This window comes from Heliangelus exortis, chromosome 21, assembly GCF_036169615.1.
Source record: "Heliangelus exortis chromosome 21, bHelExo1.hap1, whole genome shotgun sequence".
In the NCBI taxonomy this organism is placed as follows: Eukaryota; Metazoa; Chordata; class Aves; order Apodiformes; family Trochilidae; genus Heliangelus; species Heliangelus exortis.
The window spans coordinates 8,518,414-8,542,508 of record NC_092442.1 but is presented as its reverse complement, the minus strand read 5'-3'; the positions used below and the strand labels follow the sequence as shown (position 1 = coordinate 8,542,508).

Sequence of the window (24,095 nt, the reverse complement as noted above, 5' to 3'; positions counted from 1 at the left end):
ATATGTCTTCTCTCTGCTGATTCACAGCATGTTTAGCACATAAAAATGATCATTTTTTGTTAGGTTTACAGTTATTTTATAATACTCATTAAGATCCAACACAAAGAAAAGCCCAGATATTACAGGCACATGTAAAGGTAGAGTATGACTGGATTTAGATTTTGTATTTTTTTTGTGTGTGTGTTTTTGTTATTTACATCTTTGTTGCCTGAAATGGAGTCATAAACTCCCCTAAAATTTAGGAACAGAATGTTATCTGCTTGTAAATCTGGTACCAGAAGAGGTTATATGAAAGATGTCCCACCATATTGTCTAAACAACAGAGGAACTCATCTTGCTACAATGTTCATCTTCATCTGCCTCAAATACAACTTAAATTATCTTCATCGTTTTCAACAGAAAAAGAAATTTAGGTAAAAACATTTTTGAATGGACTATAAACTTATCATACATCAATTGTTTTAAGACAACCAGATGGAATGACAATTAATTACAGTCTGTTGAGCACAGCTCATCCACATTTGCAAATAATTACAATTTGCTCCATGGCACTTCCATAATCTTAAAACCCACTTGTTTCTTCCAAAAAAAAAAAAAAAAAAAAAAATCGAATCAAAAAAACCCACCCAAAGAAACAAACAAAAAAAAGATGCAGCTTCAGATTTAAAATTGCTAAGGAAGTTTTTTTTCCACAGAAAATGCACATACTTTGTTCCACTGTTGCCCTGATGTTACTTGGCTGGTTTGATGCTGTAGGATTAACTGAGCTGACAGTTTCAGGAATGGGAACTTCTGACACCAAACGTTGCTCCTCACTTTTAGCAGGAACATCTGGTGACAGGTGAATGGTTGCCTCCTGTTGTGAGGCTTGTGACAGGTCTTTGGAATTGGAAAATCCATGGAGAAATTCACTGCTGCACTCTGATGAGCACTCAGTGCCCTTCTGGTTCCTTCTGGCAAAGGCATGGAGGGACTCAAGGGCACTGCCAAACTTCTCATGGTGCTGCACTTGCTGGCGAATCCATTTAGATAATCCTAAGAAAGAAAAAATTCTGTTTCCAGCAAAACCTCACCTCCTAAAGCAGGCATCACACATCAGGAAATAGTACCCTAACACTGCAAATACTTCTGCATATGTATAGTGTGTGTGTATTACTGTATGGATTACTTCTGTTTGCTCAGGTAAGTTAACTGTGGCTGCAGTACAGCCATGCCATGAACTTGTTTGACTGGTACTGCAGGAGCTGAGCTCCACCTGCTGACGAGATGGCAACATGATCTGTTTACATCATCTTTTTGCCCATCTCTCTCCTAAACAGGACAGAAGCAAAGCATTCCCAAGCAATTTCTTCCTTCATTTTTTTAATACAATTTTATTTAATTAAGATAGTGTGCCTGACCAGTTTTATTTTCCAGTATAAAACCACAACAGAAAATACTATTTGTGTATTGAGGAAATCTTGAAGGTCTTTTCCAACCACGATGATTCTGTGAAATCCCATAATAGGAACAGCACAACCTTTGCCTATTCTTACCTAAAAAAACCACAATGTTAAAATCAGACCACTATCCTAATCATTAAAGCTTCCTATTGGCAGAAAGGATGCATTCACTAGAGTCTTTATCAAAGTCTGAATAAAAATCTAATAACTACTCTTTAAAAATTCTTTAAAATTCATAAACACACATGCATTTATGTAAATAACACATTATATACAGTTAGTATGCAAAGATTAAGAGTTCTTAAATTTTTTTATAGGTGTTACAGTTCTCAAATTCTGCATACTGACATTTCTGTATCATTATCTTCATATCCAAAAGGGAAAAGAAATTTACTTGGCTGAGCACTGTATTTCTAAAGCTGAGTTTCAGTGTATTTAATGAACTAGAAATACACCCGGGTGCAGCCCGAGAGTTTCCAGTTTGAAGTGCACAATTTGAGTTCACTGGATATATTTCATTATGACTTCTCCTACTATTTGTATAATCATGGTTCTGTAAACTTGATTTTTCTCTGTTTGTCAATAATAGAAACTTTCCCAGAGAGATTTCTGGAGCTTACCAGTTATGTACTTATTGGGGTTATTCCGGAAACGATCATCAACTAAAATTAGAGCACCCCAATCATTCCTGTGTCTTATACACCTGCAGGTGAGCAACAACAACAAAAAAAGAGTGCATATACAATTAGAAAAGAAAAGGGACTGATGCAAACATAAGCAGTTTTTAATTAGCTATGCACTTGTTTCTAAACCACATAATTCCTAACTCTCTTCAGTACGAAAACAAATAATGCTACAGATCAAAGCTGTGAGCAACACCACTGCATTCATAACTCAGCCTATAAAAATCTAATAATTACTTTACATGTGTTATTATCTTTAACACTATTTGCATTTCTATGCTGTCTGACAGAAAAAAAAGGGAGAGCACTGATAAGAAATGAAATATGGAAAAGAATCTTTTCAGGACTCAGTTTAAGATTATTCTTCCCATTGTATAAGAAGAGGAAAGCTTTTGAAGATGTTTACAAATGGACAGATAAAACCAAAAGTGCATCAGAGTCAGGGCTTAAAATGGGAGTGACAAGGCTGGCTCTCCAAAGAAATATGATTTATGTTTGAAGTCTCTCCATGGAAAGGAGAGGAAAATTACCAATTAAAAAACAGATTCCTTTCAACTTTTTTCATCGCTTTAATAAATTCTCTTTTAACTCCCAGCTTAAATGAACTCTGCCCACTGGAAACACATCCTCCACTTTTAGAAAAAAGGAGCAGTGCAAGGAATTCACAGTGTGACTGTCACACACACCAGCTGCTGTATTCCCAAAGGCTGCTCTTTCATTTCATGGACTTGTGTTGCTTCACATAATGTAACAGCAGTAAATGAAGAGAAAAGTGCCAGACTGAAGCCTCACCTGCTCCTACTCACTGCTCCTACTCACTGCTCTCCCTGCAGGCATCTTGGCAGCAAGAAGCTTCCCTATCTACTGTGTAACTTACTACCCACTTGCTCCTCTCTCCTGGTGTAAAAATGGGCAATTTGCTGCCATCCAATCTCAGTTCCATCAGAGCTTTGGGGCTCTGTACACAATCCATACATTGATGGCAGAATGGAAGTTGGTTTTCTCCACTTAGCATAATTCCATTCAAATGATAAATTAAACAATAAGCAATTTTCATACAAGGTAAAACTTATTTCACGGTGACAAAACTTCAAATTAATTTCTTACTCTTGGCATTCCACTTTTTTCTTAGATTTAAAATCATTTAAATTGATGCTTTTGCTCTCCAAAGAGGAATCTAAGAAACGAGACCTGTAAAACCAGGAAGTTATAATAAAATTTTACCACAGACTGTTTTATCTCAATTTTCTTTCTAAACCTTCATTTATAGTATCACATTTTTATTTGGTTTAATTCAAATAAAGAGTTTTCCAGGTGACATTTTTTCTTCTTACTTATAAATCTGTATCTCTGTGACAGAGGTAAGGCATCCATGACAGACACCTATATCTCTCTAGGTATATAATAAGTTTTGTTGAAGAAGGATGAATTAATCCCATCCTGTTAATAAAATTTGGGGGAATTTTTTTCACTTGAAAACCTAAGCTATGCCACTTCTTCTAGATCTGGGAAGAGAGCAGTGAGCTTGATAATTGAATTGACCTTTTGCAAAGGTCTGAGAAAAAAACTCCCTTTCAAAAACACTTGTAGCTTAAACATCAAACAACTGTTCTGAGCCCACTGAGAGTGTGAACCACCAGTACATTCAAAAAGACCCAAGAATTTTCATTTGGTTTATAAGCTCAGCAACAATTTGTCTCTGCAAATGCTTTGCTTTCTGTAGGTCTGGACTAAAAGCAATAAAACCTGCAAGCAAACAGAAGTGGATTTTGAATGTAAAATGAAAACTCTGAATTATAACAATGCTTAACTGCACAACAGACTGAAAAGCAGACACTTGCCTGTACACAACAGCTGAAGATTTGATTTCTGCAGTAAGTTTTTTGGCCTGATTTATCCTCTTTGTGCTAACAGTGAGAAAATAATTCCTAAAGATGCTATAAAAAAATTCTTTTAAAATTAAAAATACATTTTTAATTATGTTCAGTTTTTCTCACCTTCCCAGGGCTTGGTTCAGAGCCCTGTAAGCTTGAATTTCATACCAATGACTCCCTGGTAAAAGGCCTCTTTTGTTTTTGTGCTGGTCATTGTACTTCCTCTTTAATTCAACCTAGGAGAGAAATAATAAAATATGAAATGCAAAGGAAATATTCTAAAAGGGGAAAACAAACAAATATGGATTAAATAGGTGAACATGAAAAGTGCCTTTCAACTTTATATTTTGCATACTAACCAATTACAGCTTTTACCCTTCCCAAGTTATTCTTTATGTGGCCCATTCCAATAATTTATAGGAATTAACACACCAACCACACACTTACCTAAATTTTTTGTGCTAGAAGAGAAGGATAAGCTGTTCACACAGGGAAAAAAAAAAAAAAAAGAAACCAGATACGAGTAAATGGACTAACTAGACTGCAGTTTTATTTGCACATCTGGGAGTAAATGATAAAATGGAGATGTTTATCCTTTCCTTTATCACAGTCCCTGCCTCCTAATCTATTGCTGGGACCAGACCATACTTTTCTCAAGTGAGGGTTAAGCAAACATAACCCCTTCTACAGAAGCTCAGAACAAACCTGAGAGAGAGAGTGGCCTTGCCAAGGTACCTCCCCTCCCTAATCATGGATAAATGCACATACAGAGCCTGAGCTGAAGCCCTAAAATCCTGATATTCAGCCATTATACACAGCTCCAACATATATGAAAATATTTTATTATTCTTGGGGTGGGGGGACTGAATTTTTTTTTAAATAAACAACCACAAAACTACACCAAAAAGGGTCTTTCCATTGCTCTTTTGTGCAGTGTTAACCTTTCTAAACTGACAAGTGAAAGGACACGCTTCAGGAGAGAAACCAGCAGACTTCTAACCTCTTCTGACAGGTAACTTTCCAGCTGCATTTGGATAAGAAAATTTGGTTTCTGTACTTATGCCCTTTCAATTGCCTGTCAAATTTAAAAATTCGATCTTTACAGCCAGGAAGTAAATTCAGTTTGATTTCACAGATTTAATATTTGTTCCAGTCACTCTGAATTTATTGACTGGCATGTGAGGTTTCCTCTGTCATTTTCAAAAGAGAAGATGATTCCTTCTGAACTTTTGATAAACATTAAAACCATTCTTCTAAAAGGAACTTAAGCATTCCTGTGAATTCCTACAAAGGGAAATGCTACCTGGAGAAACAAAAGAGTGCTCCTCACCATATGAAATGAGGTAGGATGTTACAAAATTTCATTGAAGTTTTAAAAATATAATTAATGACAATATACTCTTGGTTGTATTTTGCATTCCAACAATTTCCTCTTTTGAAGAATTTCTGCTCTCAGGAAGATTTTGGCCACTTGTAACACATGTAGCTTTACCACAGTTTCTGTCTTTCCTAACAAAGTGTTCAAAACAGTATTAAAATAGCTAGTTCTGTGTCTTACACTGATAAAAATTATGACATTTTTAATAATGTGCATAAAAATCACTAAAAAAAGAGAACACAAAGCAGTTGGATCATCTGCTCTGCATTGCTCTGTCAATAAAATACATTGCTGATACATCCTTCTAATATTTGTCAGCACTATGCAAATCTGTACTGGTTGTACTGCACATCAGCAATGACATTCCACTTCCCAAATTATGTAAAAACACATTTTCCTTTGGTCTAAGAGAGTAATGGATCTTTACTACTGAGCTTTCTGTTGTAATTTGGAAAAAAAAAAAGAAAAAAAAAAAAAAAAGGGGGGGGGGGGGGGCTAAGAGAAAATAAACATTCTGTTTTCTCACTTAAACAATCATGTCCCAGCATGAGATGACAACTTGCATTGCTGAGAGTTCAGTTTTCATTAGAAGTCTAGCAAAGGTAAAAGGCCAGGGCATGTCATTTTAATGCCATGGGAATCTATTTCATTGTGTAACTCTTACATTCTCAAGCCTCAAATCAACGCCCAATTCAAAATGACAGGTTACATATGTGAAAAAGCCAGTCCCTCCTGCTAGCAAATATCCTAAATGTGCAGTAAACCACAGGCTAGAAGGGATTAGTTAAAATGTCAAAAGACAGCCTTTTACTTTTACCTGTTCATCCTTAAAAATATACTCCTAGCTACGAGGCATCTTTTACAGACAAATAGCTCCAGCTCCAGCAGCAGAAGGCCAGTGGCAAGCTCTGCCATCTTGTAGCTGTCAGAGAGATGAGGCTCTGATCTGTCTGGGAGGTCATGGTCCCAGGCACATGAACTGAAGTCTACCCACATCATACCTGTCACCCACTCCTCTGCATGCTTCATTAGTTCAACATCTTTCACTACAGAATATTCACTGAGAAACAGCAATGAAAATAAGTGCCATGAACAGCTCTCTCTTTTTTTTAAACGGCCTGGAAAAATATTTTGAGGCTGTTTCTGCTGTAAATCAAAAGAATTTTCAAGCTTATTTTCAATCAAAATTAGCAACACCAGTTTTTCTTTGACAACACTGAGCAACCTTTATGACACTGATTTTAAGTGTTTGATAAACTACAGCAAAACAAATAAATTTACCTGTGGTTCACATAAGAAACCAAGACTTATTCAAGATTCAAGTGATACATGGTTACAAAAAGTGGGTTATGCACCTACAAAGTATAAAATCTGCTGTGCTTTTTAAATTACTTTTTAAAATTTTTTTTAATTACTTTTTAAAAATTTACTTCAGTAAAACCAAGCAGATGGTCCAGCAGCCACTGATCCAGAATCATTTTATCTCAGCCAAAACCCAGGACTTTAGAGCCACAGAACAAAGCCAAGCAGGCCTGGAGAATGTGCAGTTGGAGCATTTCCTGCCAAAATCAGAATACTGTGAACTTCTTTATCAGGGCCAGTGTTGCTATATGAAGGTTGAGCAGGCTAAGCCACAATATTCCTTTTTTTATTTTGTGTGATTTAAATCAGCAAAACAAACGGTTTTTGGCCTTGTTTTGTCTGGCAAAGTTTGGAGATTTTTTTAGATGCTTTGCTTTACTTATCCAAATTGAGTGCTATTATTTGCTTTATGAAAACCAAAAAAAAACCCCAAAACCCCAAGCTGTTATTAATAGTTAGCAAGCAAGGCCTATTCTTTGACAAGACATCACTTCACAAACATCTTCAACTGTCTCCTGTTTTCACTGGTAGATTAAAAATGACCTCCAGTTGATAACCTGTGGGATTACAAACCAGATTACCCAGAAACCTAAAGACAAGACAGAAATTCATGAATACAATGGCACTATTGTCAGCACTTAAACAAAGCACTCCTCTAAACCTTTCTCTTTACATCAGCACTTAGCAGTGTTGTGACAGCCCAGGTTAAAGAAGGAGACAACTCCTGAAAGGAAAAAGGCAAATAAGCTTGGAGCTGTGTCAGTACATGCACACGTGTGTCCAGAGGTTCATCTCTGCACACATGTGTAAACCCAGGCCCTTCACTCCCCAACACACTCCTCCATGAAACAAAATAAAAAAAAATCAGAAAATGGATATAATGTTTTCTGACATTCCACTGACTTGTTTCTCTGGTTTTATGAGTGGAAAAATAGTAATGAAAACAAAGACCATTGCTCAAATCGCCCAAAAAAACTTTAAAAGACACATTCATGTTCAACATCTAGTAATCCCCCACCTCCTAAAAACAAGCAAGCAAAAAATAACAGGTGGTCCTGCTTCCATCCCCGACCCCAAAAGACATAAAAATGGTTTTTAAGCAAATCTACCATCCTAAAAACCTCATGTGTCCAGTTAGTCTCCTTTCCACCTGAAATAGCAATAATTAAAATTCTTCATGAACATACTTGCCATCTACTTTTCCTCCTGACGAATGCCAAGTAATCATAAAAGTCTGTGAGTGCAGGAAAGTAAAAGACATGAAACTCCATTTCTTTTCTTTTACATCTGAAAATCCTTAAATGGAAGCAGCATTAACCAGTGCAGCATTTAACTTTTCCTCCCTCACTTCAAAAGCAGTAACAGCGTCTGAGCTTTAAGACTAAATAATGTATGTGTAAAGACCTGGGTGAGTCACAGAATATGCTTCAAACACTCTCACTCCTCAGTAAACCTCCTAAAAGCTGTAGCTAAACAGGGTCTCAATTTATTAGCCCACAGGAAGAAAGATATTATGGCAGGACATGATCTTCAAATGCTCCAACTGCTCCAAGTGCTGGGTTAATAGACATAAAGCAGGATGAGATAAGCAAATGCTTATTACCTGTAAGTCATTAAACTAGATGTGTATATGACAATAATTTAAGGCCATTCTAACCATCTCATATAACTCAGCTCACCAGACACTTCATTATAATGTTCTCCTCTGCTTCCACCTATAAATATTGCATTTTTAAAAAAAAAAACAAACAACCAAAACAACAACCCCAAAACTGTGCACAGAAATCCCATATATGCTGGGAACAGGACATAATCAGCTAGGGATATCATCATTATTCTGCAGTGTTCAACCATCACCAAGATGCTGTTACACAGCTCCATCCCCCAAGGGTCTCTAGGAGACAAATCCCTGAGTGATGCTGAACTCTGCCCCTCACCAAGGCCACCAACTCGTGCATCAAAGTCCCATTAGCTTGAGAACAATACAGGTGACACTTTCTGCCTAAAAAAATGCCTACAAACACTTCAAAAATGAAAGTAAAGCCAAAACTGCTGCCTACTAACTGGCCAGCACCATCATCTGGGGCAGAACCCCTGTGGTACCACATTATGCAAAGCTGTATTTCTCTTATTTTTAAGTCATTAAGTTTTTTTAATGACTAAATAATTCCCCAGTATTCTCACTCTCAGCCCTGGTGTTAGAGAGATGGGAAATTTACACAACATTGTAACCACTGAGCATTTTGAGCATTGTCAACCACACCATGTGCTACCTCCCAGACCTGGAGGTTTTACAGATTAAGAAATCTTGTAGCACGTTCACCCCGGGCCCATCTACTCATCTCAGCCTTGTAGGCTTTGAGGGACTGTGAACAAGTGAGTTGATTAAATTCTAATGCAACCAAAACTCTGCTCTGAAGAGAAAATTCAATCCATTTCCAGTGAAGCAGAAGTGAAAAAAAAAAATCAAACAGCTTCCCCTGAGGTCCAAGGCTGCTGCATCTGCTCAGTGCCACTGTGTCTAAGGTGAAGTGGGAAGTGTCAGTCATCCTTACAAATCCCCTAGGTGATAGCTTCACTTTTAAAGCTTTCAACATACTTTGACAGTCAAGTAAAAACTTAAAGGTCAATGCTACCTGCTAAGGACAAGATAAACACGAGAAAAATCACTCTGGAATTTTTTTTATGGATCAGAAAGGGAAAATATTAAATGTAAAGGAAACGTTTTGGTTTGCTCTATTATTTATCCAAAGGCTTAACTTGCAAATACATTCAGGGATGATTTCTGTGATCTGTGCCAACATATTGACATCAGCTTTGCACCAGCAGAAGAGAAATGCCATCCAGAGTCTTACAGGTTAAGTTGAACTTAAATGTTGCCTTCCTTAGCTAGAGGAATACTGCACTCCATAGGATTATACAGCTACTCACAAATAATCACTTCCAACTCCCACAAATCAAACCTTTGCCATCAATATTTTTTCCTTAATTACCACAATTTCTGCTGGATGTGAAATAATTCTTCTCCTAGAAAACAGTGTGCAAGAAATCTATTTCAGCAACCACTTATTTAGCACAAGATCCTTTCACTGAGGAAAAAGCATAAGGGCTTAAAAATTGCCAGAAGGACTAGAAATTAAATAGTCAGAAAATAATTCTCAATTTGTTGAACCTTCAAGAAGGGAAAAGGGAACTTCTCTGTATTAATACATTACACATAGGCCAGAAAATTGTAATAGAAATGCTGTGTTCCCTCCCATTTCCCAAATTATGTTGCTGGAAACAACAGAAAAATTATTTCTCATATAAACCCTGTAGCAGCTATGGGAAAAACTTTTCATTAATGACAAAGTCAGCTCCAGTTTTTGAGTAATGCCACACAGCACAGAAATCCCAGCCTTAGCAAGCTTATTTTCCTTGCACATCTCCTGATGTGAAAAGGTTTGATTGAATTTTCCTCCAGATTTTGGGAAAGTTCTCTCAGCTGTGAGATGATGAAGAACACTTTACTCCCACCAAAAGCAGCTGGAAAGGTGGAAGTGAAGAAAAGCTCTCTGGGAAAGTCAGCTTAATGCTTGCACTTCAGAGTTGCCCATTATCAACATTTCAGAGCAAGTTTCTTTCTTTTCAGGTCCCCAAGGTAAGAACAGTAAATTATGACTTGAACTAAACAAGTCACACTTGGCTCCAAAATCAGATTTTCCTGCCTCCAGTTTCAGGTCCCAGAGGTGGGCAAAGGAAATCCTGGTCACAGCCAAAGAAGTCATTTTTGGCTCTGAAATAAATTTTCCTGCTTTACTAGAGCCAAACCCTACCATTGAGAGCACCATAGCTTTAAGCTATGCTGTAACATTTCTTTTAAATATTTTGCTTTAGCAACCTGATTCTTCAGCAATATGAAACCATTTTCAGGAACTCAGAATTAGTGTTCTGGCCTCTCTTTCTGAAATCAGGATCATTTACTATCAAATAACCTTAATAATTTCTTTCTCTCTGACACTGATGAAGTGCTTCAGACTCTTCTCTTTGTGAAAATGAGTGACCATAAGATACTATGTGCCTAAAAATTTTAAATAAGACAGAAAAGAAACTGAATTATGCTCTTTAAAGGTTGTACAGAAAGTAACCTAACTTGTAAAAGGAAGCAGTTACTTAAGGAGACCAAATACTTGCCATTTAACACCAAAAATTGTGGCATATATTTAGCACAAGTGTATGGAGAAAATAAAATTGGATATTGTACATAAACACTTGCCCCAGTAGAGATTGGTGCCTGGGTCCAAAGTGCCATAATTCAAAATATAACAGAAGTTAATGAATAGTATGGTAGCATCAGATAACATGTATATAGGATTACACCTCTTTTCCATCACATTATTTATGTTCTCTAATATTACAGTTCACTGGTCTCAGAATCAAGTTACAAATCATAAAATATATTTAGAGAGCAGGTTGATCACAGACAAGTAAAATGAGTGGAGATGAGCCAACATCAAACTGCCAGCATAAAATATTGGTCTCTGAAGGTACAACTCTACAAACTCCTCTGGTTGTGCACACACAGCCCTGGAAGCATTAAAGGGATTACTCACACAAGTAAGAGCTATGTGCAGGAGTAGGGGGTTATGGAATTGAATCTTAAGAGGGCTTTTATGAACCCAAAAAGCAGATATGTAAGTGTATCTTCATGTAGAAGTGGAGGACATTTTTGTGATTTAAATTCATCTCAGAAGTGTATCATTCATGGAGATTCCAAGGGAATTTTTAATTACACACATTTCTTATTTTTAAAGGAATGTAATTAATATAATTTTAAAGGAATATAATTATTAAACATCTTGGCATGTTTCTCATTTCTCATATGTACTAAGCACCTATTGCTATGTAAAAATTCTGGTTTTTGGAATTTAGTTTTCAGGAATGGGATGTGCTGCTGTGACATATTTGTGACACATTTGTGACTGTTGTGACACCCTGTGACATATTTGGTCAAACCCAAGGTAAAATCAAATGCACAATTTCCCCCTATGAAATAATTCACCCTTAACACATTCTTCTCAATTTAATTCTGTCTCATTTAGAACACAAAAACACTGACTTCCTGGAAATTATTTGGAGTAAATTGTAAGAGTTCCAGCTGTACTACAGACCCAGTTTTTCCAAACTATCATTTTGGCAAATGCTTCCAAACCAACACATTTCTAACCCTAGCAGGAGTGCTAAGTATTCTTTGAATGTAAATGTTTCCACACTCAAGCACAGCCTGGTACATTTTAGTAGGACAAAAATTGTTGTGGCTGAGTAAATGCTGCAGGAAAGTTATGCAAGCACTGAGAAACATGGCACTAGGCAGCCACAACTAATGGAACCTCACCAGTCCTTATAGGATGTGGGGTTTTTTCCAGCAAAGCTGTAATTAAGCACACACTGCAGACAACAAAGAACTCTTTGGTTGCTCACTTAAGCTCAGAACATCTCTAAAACCAAAGCTGAGACTGTTCATGTGCAAATCTGTGATTTTCTTGTTTGATTTGGCATTACTAATAGCAAAATCCAGCTGTTCCTGGGATATATTTATTCTGTGCTGCTTCGCTCTGCTTCTTAGCTTCACAAAGTAGTTAAAACAAAAAAAAAAAAAGGTCAAAGCTTAAGATAAAGCAGTGTTGTGGTGATAACTGGGAAGAATCATGCCAGCAACTGGGTGACTCCTTAGGTGGCACACACAGACCACTAAAAAATAAGTGGTCTTACAAGCTACTCCATAATAAATGTTCCTTTTCGGTGAGAAGAGAGAAAGCCCAGAAAAAACCCCACTTTTTCCATATTCACTGGCTTTCTTTTCCTTTGTGAATGCCTGGCTTCAATTAGGAGGTGGCTATTCCATGAGAACATCACCCATCAGTTAGACAAGTCCTGCTGAAGCCAAAAGGAAGGAAACACTGATGTGGGTGATTACCCAGCACTGCAAGCAACTGGGGGCTACTGTGGCCACCTGCTGAAAGCTTCAGTCTCCAAGTCTCCTCTTAGAGGGCACTTAAAAGTTTCTGTCTGAAGTCAGATGAAGCTTGAATTATCAGAAAAGTAACGTCCTGGGTCTTCAGGATGAGGTTATGTGAAGTTGTAATTTTGTACCTCAAAATTTCAAGCAAATAAAGCAGCATCACCTTGGGAAAGCTTCCCAATTCCACTCCTGGTTTAACTGGGAAGTGTCATACACAGTTACCCTAAAGAAGGCAATAGGGATCAGAAAAGTGACATCCTACAGTCAGTGATATAGGATGGGAAACCCATTCCTTCATTGTTTTACTGTTTCACACCTTTCCACCCATTTTTCTGAAATAATCCTTTCATCAAACTCAATGCCTTATTTAAAATAATTTTTCCTAGCACTTAGGAAGTTGCTGAGCAGTTTAACAATGCAACAGCCTTCACTAGCAAGGTCAGGGAAGAATTTACAATCCATTTAGCATGATAAACTTTCATTTGGAATGACAGAAAGGAGCCCACAAGACACACACTACCCTGGTTCCTTCTTTTACTTCTGCAGAAGGTAACTGAAAGACTTCAAATGGGATTGAGGGAGTCCAAGGGTAAACAGTCAGAAAAAATATTTTGTGTCTTAAACAAAGTACAACTGTTAGAATTAGGTGTTGATATCCTACCTGGAGGTCTTTCACATTTGGAAAGGGAATACCTATGGTGATAACTGCCCGGGCATTCTCATCACAGAAATCCAAACCTTCACTAACTTTTCCTCTGCACACAGCTATGAGGAGTGCTCCATCTGGAACACAGAGAGGAAAACACAAATCACTCCCAGCATCAGAAGAAAGTTTCACCAACATCTTTTAAAAAAACATAATGCATTGTGTTTCTGTCTGGAAAAGGTGAGTGGATATAAAAACATAAAACTCCTCATCATGGGGATGAGATTCACTCCACTGTGATCAAAAATATTGTGATTTTGAATCTTAACTAGCAAAATAATTTTGCACTACATAATATACTGGTGCTTAATTATCCGAGAGCTATATATGCATCTACAAAATTTTAAACTGTAAATTTTGCACTGTAAAAATCATGCTATTAATTATTTGGCTATCTCTATTCTAATATTTAAGTTTTCTGATGAGAAATCCTACAGAGGCTGTAATATAAAATGTAAATCACAGTTATGCAACGTGCTGTAACTCTGATTCTTTGAGGAGCCACCCTGCACCCTGCTGCACACACAACTGCTCATCCTTATGCAGCTCACTGCCTTTTAAATATCTCTGTTAGGATTATTCATCATTCTGTACTTCCCTACATCCCCATGCAACAATATAAATAGCAGTCAATCTTCCTCATTTATCAGAAGAACTGATTAAGCTCAGGTTAATGTCACTGTTCAGGCAATTGTTAAGCACTTGAGGAATATATTTTTGAAAAAGCTTGAAAAGTCTATGAACTCTTTCATATGCCTTCAGTACATACCTTTTTCTCCTTTACATTTTATTGCATCGTAGTATATTTTCAGCAGTTCATCAAAGTCACTCTTTGCCCCTCCCTGAGGCTCTGCAATGACTGTTTTAACCAGCTCCAGGTTCCTCCACAAGCCAGTGTGCATCCAGCGATCTTTCAGCTTGTCCAGCAGCTGAAAACAAACAGAAAAATCCACAAGAGCTGCAAGGAAAGGTCAATCCCTTGAATTGTTCAAATAAAGCACGCAGTGACACTTGTTGTAGTGAATTTATACTGTTGGTTCTGGATTTATGAATAAAAGTTTCCCTACCATTTGCTGTCTCAAAGCTATGGAATCTGTTCTAAACATGCTGGTCACTAATTTTGCTGATTAGAAACAGTGCAGGTTTTTGTGTTAGCAAAGCAAAACTCTCTAAAGCTATGAGAATGGTCACTAAAGATCATAGAATCATAGACAGGTTGGAAGGCACCTTAAAATTCACCTAGTTCCAACCCCCCTGCATAGGCAGGGAACAACAAGAGGAGCAGCTTTCAGAGAAAATTAAAAATCACCTGGTGTTCTGATTAGCCTGGAAGAGATTTGTAAGTAAGACTGGAAGCAACCTGGAAAAGATTTATAAGTAAGACTGGAAGCAAACTCTAAATAAATCAATTTGAAACATGACTTCATACTTTAAACTTTCACCATTTCAATATTTTATGTTTACCAACAGCCTCCTCTGCTTCTGGAATGGTCTCTCAGCTTTATTACATCTACCAGGTTCTGAACTGTCCACACTTTACTCCAAATCATCTTCAAATCTTGCAAGCAAATAAGCTTGTTCCCCCATTTAGTGTGAACTTAAGGAAAATCTGTTATTATGTTACAAAAAGCAAAGTCTGTTATTACCAGAGAAGCTGAAGTCAGATGGGTGGGAGTAATTCTGCAGTTAGCAGTCACTGCCTGCCCTTTCCTCATCAAGTTCTAGACTGAATTTTATCCAGACTGGGAGCAAAAAAGCCACTCCTTCACCTGACATGTTTGATGGTGCACAGCACTGCCCTCCAGACAAAAGCAAAGCAACCAACACCTTTTAGAATGAACTGAGTAGATCTGATTCAACAGACAGAAGACTTTATTTCCTTCCTTTTACTGCTCAGTGATCACTAGTGTGTCACTACTATGTTACTGAGCTTCATCTGTGCAGAGATTTTAAATTTCCAGATTTGGTAGGAAAGGCTCCTCATTGGTCTGAGCTTCCCTCAGCTCCACTCACCAAAGCCTTTCTCAGTCTTTTTCTCCAGAACATATGAACTGCTCCATCTGGAACCAGCATTTCTTTGCTCCAAGATCCACACCTTAACCCACCTGCCCTGCTGGTGCACTCCAGCTCAGGATCCTGGGTGGATAGTTTGGAACAAACCTAATCTGTTCCATGCCCAAATACACAGTTTAAGTGTTATTGTGAGGTAGAACTAATGGTAACTAATTGTTGTCACCTTTGACTTGACAGGCAGAAAACTTGCAAACTGTTTACAAGAGCCCTTGAGCATTTCATGCTCTCAGCAGTAAAGATCTGAATTTATTCTCTGACATGAAGGCTTTGGTTCCTTTTGAGGTTCAGAGGGGACAAATACAATGTTATTCCTGAATTTTCACTGGCTGTGTTCAAGCCTCTCTCCAGGGAATACTGGGGTGACACTATTCTCAAGCAAGCACTGAGAGACTGAGGGATAAATAATAGGAAGAATTTCATACACATAGAGATGTTACTGGAGAATAAATCATCTCTTCTAAATGTGTCTGTCTGACTTATTGTCCCCTTCTCCACCAGCTCTGTCATTTCCTGGCAGCATCCTGCCTGTAATCTCTTTTTATATAAAAGCTTGTAATATTATGCCCAAGCAATGACTGTCCATCTTGCCACCCACGATGGCTTCAGTTCTTGGATATGAAAAGATAATTCTGGTAAAGAAAAGAATCTAAACAAATTATGCCTCCAAGTCCATCCATTTGGGATCTGTTAGAGCTGCCAGGGACTGTAATATTATCAGCTTTCCAGATTTCACTCTTCCTTCTATGAAAATGCTGCCTGCCTGGGCATTCACTTAGCAGCCCAGGCTGAATTCACTGCCTGCTGGTCACCTGCAGGACAAAGGGAGGCCAGGAGGGGAACAGAGACAGAATGGATCAGGGCACAACTGAATTTGACATTAACATACATAAAATTATCCACACTCTGACTTCTAAGGGTCACTTGCTCCTAATTTTCTTCTCTATCCCCTCAGCTATAGAAATCAACTGGTATTTTTCACAAACACACCTCTAAGGAAGTTTTCTTTGTAGAGAAATTACTTTCAGAGAACCAAAGTGTGTTGACAGTCTCAGAAAGGGCAAGATTCCTTGCAAAAAATTACTTAATCCCTCATCATATTTGAAAGAAGGATAACATACATTCACAGTGGGGGAGATGGCAGTAGAAAAACGTCCTCCAAATTCTTAAGAAAACATCTTTTCTCTTTTGTGGGTTACCCAGCCCCTCCAGGCAAGTATCTGTTAGACCATCTAAGTTCAAGTTGCTTGTTTAATAGACAGCAACCATCAGAACAGAGAATCTACAGCTTTTGATGGAAACGGGTGAATTATTCATGAAGATTTTTGGCAAGACTGGAACTATTCATTTGATTCACACAAAAGCTATTACCTCTTCCATTTAATGGAGTCTGCTGGATATGGAAACTTTCCTGGTACCCAGGAATGTAGGCACAGACACAGTACCCATGCTGCAGACACGGAGACTAAATCGATGAGAATCAGAGACAGGACTGAATACAAATAAATAAAATATAGAACACACATATGCCTCGTAAGAGCTAGGGAATCAAGTGCAGGATTCTCATAAAAAATTATTTCACTTCTTGTTGAAAAAGTGCAAATGGGAGCAAGATATAATGCCAGGAATCACAGGAAGCAACCATTAATGCCCACAGTCAGTCACTTTTTCTGCCCAAGGGAATAATAGTTTCTGCAGTGGAAGGCAGCCTGTGTATATTTTATTAAATCCCTTAAAAATGCATTTTCAAATGGTTTATTAACAAATGGTCTTCCTCCAGGAGAGCAGAAAATCTTGTTAGAAAGAAGCTGTCATCTTCCCACGCACTGAAGGATGTGTACTTTGGTGGCTTTTTTTTTTTTTTATTATTTTCCTTACTGCAACTTAATGACACCTGTAAGCTATGATCCCCAGAAACTGTGGGCTCAGTACTCAGAATCCCTGTTTGGTTTTGTCAGCATCCCTCTCCTTAGGCAGCTTTTGAAGCACTCCTGAAGCTTGAGAATGGGGAAAACCTTTTTCTGGCTATTTCTTGCCATTATGTTGCATTCCCAGGCAGAACCCTCCCATTCCTCAGCCATGAAGGAAAAGCTTTGCCCATTTCCATTTGCTGCTTCGTTTTATACGGTGCCAAAAACTGCATTAGGCATTTCCCATGTCATGAAGCAAGACCAAAGATTTGTTTAATGTATTTTACCCTAAGGCAAGTTCATTGTAATTTCCAGCATCTTAATGAAGTTGAGAAGTTAACTTGCAGCAATCAAGTTGGTGGGGATGCACTTTTTCTGCACTGTTCATTACCTCCTGACAGTGCTGGTGAAGTAGCAAATACCTGGTTTAGGGTTCTGTAGCACCCACAGCCTCCTTTCTTTACAGAAAATATCCCTTGAATATTTTAGCATTGATTCACACATTGAATGGATTGCATCTTGCCAGAGGAGGAAAAAAGCAACACAGAAATAATCCCTCCACCAAAAAGAGGCCGGGAGACCTGAAAATAGAACACCTGAAAATATGAAGCCCTTTTCAGAAGAGCTGAAAATATGAGAAGCTGCTCAAGAGCATTCCAGGGTGAGAAGGATGATGACCTAACAAGCAGTTGGCAGCAGAGTAAAATAACTCTGGCTTTACTAGCTGGTTTAGCAACTATTTATTAACAACAACTATCAATTACAATGGTATTCTATATTTGCATGCACTTCTAAAACTATATGTTGTCTTCTTACCCACACATTTATATGTTGGGAACTGAAGAAAAGGTATTTCAGGGCACACAAAATTTACACAAATACCTCATAACCTCCTTCAAAGTCTGCCATTCATACACTAAAAGCTCCACTTCTCCAAATCTGGTATTTTTTCTTGTTTCTAAGAAAGTTTTTTTAATGATACAAAGATCCACTTTTCACTGTTATTCAGCTATAAAGGGTAGCTGGGAGGAGAAAGGAAAGAGCCATTAGGTTTTTCTTAATAAAAATCAGAGTATTGGCACCACTGTCAGTGCAAAAAGTCAGAGATTCCCAAGGGACTAACACTGATCTAAAAGCCTCTTCCTACACAGAGCTCTTCATATGTTTGCTACCAGAATTTCCTTTTTGAATAAGCACTGCTTCAAATCCAAGTGTGTCTCCAGTGGGCTGGAAACGTGTTTGAAGGGTCAAACAGAAGTCCTACACACAGTCAGCACAAAACTTCAGGAGGAGAAAACACATCTATGGCCAAGCCAGAGTTTGAGCAATGGGACTGACCCCACCAGACCCTGTTTGGTTGAACCAAGAGGACTAAGTTAGACTTGAGACTAAAAGGGCAATTTCTTGGAGGTAAAAGGGTTATCATCCAATCCCCCCCCAGGTCAAAGTGACACACGAGGACACTCAGTGCTGCTGTGATCCTGTACTCTTACATCACCTCTCAAGTACCAAGTTTCATGCACATTCTCCTTACAGACACCAAAATCCCATGAAATGGAGTGAGGAAGAGGTGGCATCACTTTCAGGAGCAGCTAAAATCTCATAATACAAACACTTTCTCTTTAATTTCAAGGCTCTCCTACATGGCAGTAGGTTTTGTTTTCTTAAAATACAACACAGACACATGCATCTTAAGATCATTCCCAGCTATGCTTTGTAAAACCTGAAGTTTCTTGAGACATACAAATGGAAAAGATTGGCCTCAACCATTCCCTGCTGAATACCTACAGCAGATTCTCCATAATCTTATTTTATAGACAATCTGTATCTTATCTCTAATCTAGACAAATCCACAACTCTACAGGTATGTAGATTAGAGACTTCCAACATGGAATAAAGAGATCCCCCAAAGCTCTAGTAGCTGGAAAAGAATACACTTTTACATCTACAAAACTGCAATAGTATTATTTTCCTAGTATTCAGACTAGGGGAATTTCATACCATCTCATGAAACATTTTCTTTGGAAATCTTGCAGATTTAGTATTTTGTAATTCTGCAAAGCCAAACCCATGTTAAGAAGCTGGAGATGTAGGCACCCCATCCAGCTGCTCCTCTCTCCACACAGAGGCTTCAATCAGAATTCAGTTCAGAGAGAGAGAGACAAGGGAACATGTCACATGGAATTGTGCTCTCCTGGTCCTTTCACAATCTTGTATCATGAAAAAAGGCCAGAAATTCCCTATGTGTGTGAAATCAACCACAAAGTACAAAAAATGTATCCATAGGCAATGCCAACTGCCTAGAAATCCAGCCAGGATGAGGGAACAAAACTAAAACCTACTCATTTAAATAGAACAATGAAACTTTTTCCAATGGGCACTGCTCTGATTTTGAAACCAGTGCTTCCTCCACTCTGACCTGAGTCACACTTAAACTTATGAAAATGAAACAGGTACTCCTGCATATTTGAAACACAGACTAATCAAGACTCACACCTTTTCAAAGTATGCAACACTTCATGGCTTACCAGCATTTCAATTTTAATAACACATTATGAAAGAGAACAAGTGCATCATTAACTAAACCTTGGGAGATGCAAATCTGCAACTGGTGGATATTGCAAGGGATTCAGTAACCAAAAAACCCTACGTGACCCAGAGACAGCACTCAAAAACCTAACAGGAAAACTTAATTATATTAAATATTTTTGCTCTTTGTGAAATTTTTCAAAGTTTTTCATCTTTTTTTTTCAAACTTTTCAAAGTTTTTTTTAAGAATGTGCAGGCACCAATTGAAGTCTTTTAAAAGCATATTCTTTTAGGACAGACCTCACCAGCAGTGTGCCTGACATTTCAAATAGTTTTTCTTTAAATTTCCTACTAGATGTAAATATAACTAATACCTTCTTTGTAACAGAAGACACTAAATTCTTTACTTTTCCACTCCTCTTCTTCCACTGATCTCCAACTCTGTTTTGCCTCAAGTCCTTCAGTGAGTGCTTTTATCTTACCAAAGCAACAGGAGGAGGCAGAGCAGTGCAGATAATAAATTTATACATTGAGTTTTATCAAGTATTTTTGTTTCAGTGCAGTGCTGTTATGTTAACATTAATATAACAGGTGTCAAAACCAAACAGAGACTTTTTTTTCCTACATCTACTGAAAACCCTTACAATCAGGGAAAGAAGAAATGCCATTTTATTCTCCAACCACAAAATGTTTCACACCACTTGGACTGTCTGAAAAAAAAAAATAATAAAACACAGATTGATTTATGTATCACAGGACAACTCAACCTGGATCTGCATCAGCTGCCTTCTCACTTCCTTTTAGGAAAAAAAAATTTAAAAATCTCTACACTCTGAGAGGTCCTTGTGCAAATTTAAGCTATTAGGATGGAGGACATCACATTTCCCACTCCAGTAATCCTCTGATGATCTCGAGGCACAGATGTTTTTATAATGTATCTAATTCCACAGGTATTGCATTACCTTTAATAAGCTTCCAGGATGCTGCAGTTTGCTGAGTCAACTGCTTAGCTACAGCTGTAACTTTTTGTTCAAACCACTCTCCCCCTGGTCTCACAGCTCCAGTCTGTTCAGCATTGCTGGTTAATGACCTGGTTCAGTGTTTGGCATCTATTATGAAAGAGTGGAACTCTCTCTATATTAGTGATAATCCCCAAATAGATTCTGTCATTAAACAAATGTGTTTAGTACAGTGCTTAAAGCCTGGTGGCCTTAAATTCATCTCATTTCAAGGTAACCCTGGACACTGTCTCTGCCCAGACTCCACCCACACTTCCCACCCCACTTACATGCTGGTTTGTAACCACTTTTCCAAAATCTCTTAGTTCTTGGTGAAGTACAAAATTAGCACAAGTTATTCAACATTTCTCTGAACAATAATAATTGTCAAATGACCCAGAACAGACTTCAAGGACTATTGGAACTGTTCAGTTTTGGGGAAACAAGAGTTTACAAAGCAAACATGGTGGCATGGGATCAGTAATTAACTTCATTTCCATCTTTAGTTTGAAAGAAAGCAAAACACAATAATAACAACAACAAAAAGTCCTTTGAGTAAAAAGTGAACAGAAAGAAAAAGGTGGATGGAAGAAAGTAAACAGTAATGAAATGAGAATAAAAGCTTGAAGGGAAAAGAGACAGCTACCTGGAAAGGAAAAAGCTGACTTTCCCTCAAAATAAATAACTAAATAAAAAACAGAAGGGAAAACATTTGGGCCAACTAAACAACAGAATTTAATGTCCATTAGCTAAATCTTTAAAATAAATTTGGAATAACACTTTGGAACTATTAAAAACAGTACTGTAAAAAGCAGAGTGTCCCTTGGTAAGAATAACAGCACACGTGTATGGAAAGAAAGCAATGAAACTCAGTATTTATCAACATCACCAAAAACACTGCATTCTTTCCAAAAGGATTATGCACCTTTTAGCCACAAGTCATTTACCTAATTGGCACAGTTCATTTAAATTTCCTTTTTTCCTTCTCAACCAGCCTGTAAGCTTTTTCAATGGTGATTTTATTCTTAATCTGATTCCACTCTAAAGAACAAAAACCCCTCAATTTTGCTCAACACTACACCAGCCAAGAATAACTTGAGCCATTGAATTATTTAAGCAGTTGTTCACACTCAATTAGATTTTCATGAAAGGTTAAGCAATAGACTGGTTCACAGAAACCTCCTCATGTTTATGGGAGGTATCTCAGATAATACAAGGAGATATTCAAAATTCATTCTTTTGAATGACTAAGCTGGTACAAAATACTAATGTATCCTATTCACCAAAAAATGAAGTATTTTAAACTTCAAATTCCATTATCTCAATTCCTAGTTATAACACATTTAATTTAAAGATCCCATGAAGATATCTGTGCTCAAAATATTTCATGTGTGAATTAAAATCTACTTTCAGAGTAGAATGTGAATTTCCAGCTACCAATGGCAAATGAGAAAAATACCCTTCTAAGTACAGATGCACTGATAATATTTTCTTTATGTGCCAAACCCAAACAGATTTAAAACAGTATTTTAATGGAAACAGGCCACACAAAGATGCTATTCTTAACCAGGAGAGGCTGTGCCTCCTTCCTACTGCACATTTCCCCAACTATTTATTATCATCATGGGGCTACAACCAGCAAAGCAAAGAGTTTTCTTTTCAACCAGACTTGGTTTACAGGGTACTAACTCCAGAGCAGTTTCTCTGCTTTCCAAAGGGTCCCACACATTGCACATTACTCTGTAACGAAATGCTCTCTAATTGCAGAACAAAAGATACTGAAAATAATAATAATTATTAAATATTTTTTTCCGCTGTCGGGAAAAAGAAAGCATTTTGTTGTAAAAAGAGGGAACACAGGGTGTTCAGACTTTGATTAATTTGTTTTAAGGAAGATGAAGACCAAGCACCACAGAGGGGAATTATAATGTGGAAAAACCTCAGAAAAGTCCTGAAATAAAAGCAGAACATTGGGAAGGAATGAGACCAGAACATATGCTCAAAGTGCAAAGACACATTCCTCACTTTTTTAAGACCCTCTCCTTTTCAGCTGATGAGGAAGATTTTCTACCTCAATTTAACTGCTAACCCTCACCATCTGATACAGCAAAAATCAAGTGCATAAAATAAGAGCATATATATTTAAAGCAAAAGTTGTTAAAAGTAAAGTGATTTTAAAAAGAACCCTTCAGTTTGCACAGATAGTCATGACCCCAAAATTAAAACAAAATTGCTGAAGTTGATCAGTGGTCAGAGATGGAACCCAGGAAGCTTTGAAGGGACCTGGACCACAGTCACACATTTATCCTGAAAATTTACATTTCTTCCAGAGTTAGGAAGAGAGCCCAAATTTTTTTAATAAATGGTCTGGATCATGGAGTCTTTCCTCAACACATCTCCTGGGAGAGAGTTGCCCTAAATTAGAAATCTAGATCACCATCAGGTGGGTTATTTCAAGAGATTTTTCACTTAGACTTCTCTTACCAGTTCTTTGCAACAGAAAATCAGTTTGAAGAATAAAACTTGAAAACCAAGCATCTGTGCTTTTCAAGAACTTTTTTTGTGTTGTCTGATTCAGGTTAGAAGTACTGCACTTATTTTCTCAAGCAAAGTTTTTAGCAAATATGGAAGAAAAACAAACATGGAGGATTAAGAGTGGTGTTGAGATACCAACACATGCTAGGAAATGCAGGGTAAAATCTCTGTTATTCCCACACAGGCCTGGGAGACAAACCATGGGGAAAAAAAAAGGGGATGGAAAAAAAAAAAAAGAAGATAAAAGCTACCATGCAGCTCAACTACATAATTAAACTAAACCCTGAACATGGTGAAAAACTCCATATTATGAACAAGATTCTGATCACCATGTGCACACTCCAGCACAATAAAAGGTGAATAATTCATCATCATTTTCAAAGAAAAAGTATGCATCACTCCACTTGGGGGAAGCACAGGGGATTTCACTGGTATGATTTTTCTTTAGGGACTATGACAAAGTGCTGCTCACCAGAAGGAAACTGAAGCACTGAACTGTGTTCCATGTGCCATAAATCAACACTGCAGCCTACAGGATGTCTCTCTGGTACCAACATACCATCAATTTTTCAATAACCTCCTTAAATAATGGAATATGTGAACAGTG

General features: G+C 37.6%; 1 protein-coding gene across 3 annotated transcripts in view; it reads right to left on the bottom strand.

Moving 5' to 3' along the window:
- Nucleotides 1-24,095, bottom strand: part of BRIP1 (BRCA1 interacting DNA helicase 1) — a 98,621-nt gene that overhangs the window by 49,654 nt on the left and 24,872 nt on the right. For all 3 annotated transcript variants that reach the window (XM_071765031.1, XM_071765034.1, XM_071765033.1), the window contains exons 15-19: nt 14,216-14,375; nt 13,402-13,523; nt 4,123-4,235; nt 2,063-2,145; nt 709-1,035 (exon numbers count right to left, since the gene is read on the bottom strand). In XM_071765031.1, coding sequence (XP_071621132.1) covers nt 709-1,035; nt 2,063-2,145; nt 4,123-4,235; nt 13,402-13,523; nt 14,216-14,375 — 805 coding nt within the window. The remainder of the gene's footprint in view (nt 1-708; nt 1,036-2,062; nt 2,146-4,122; nt 4,236-13,401; nt 13,524-14,215; nt 14,376-24,095) is intronic.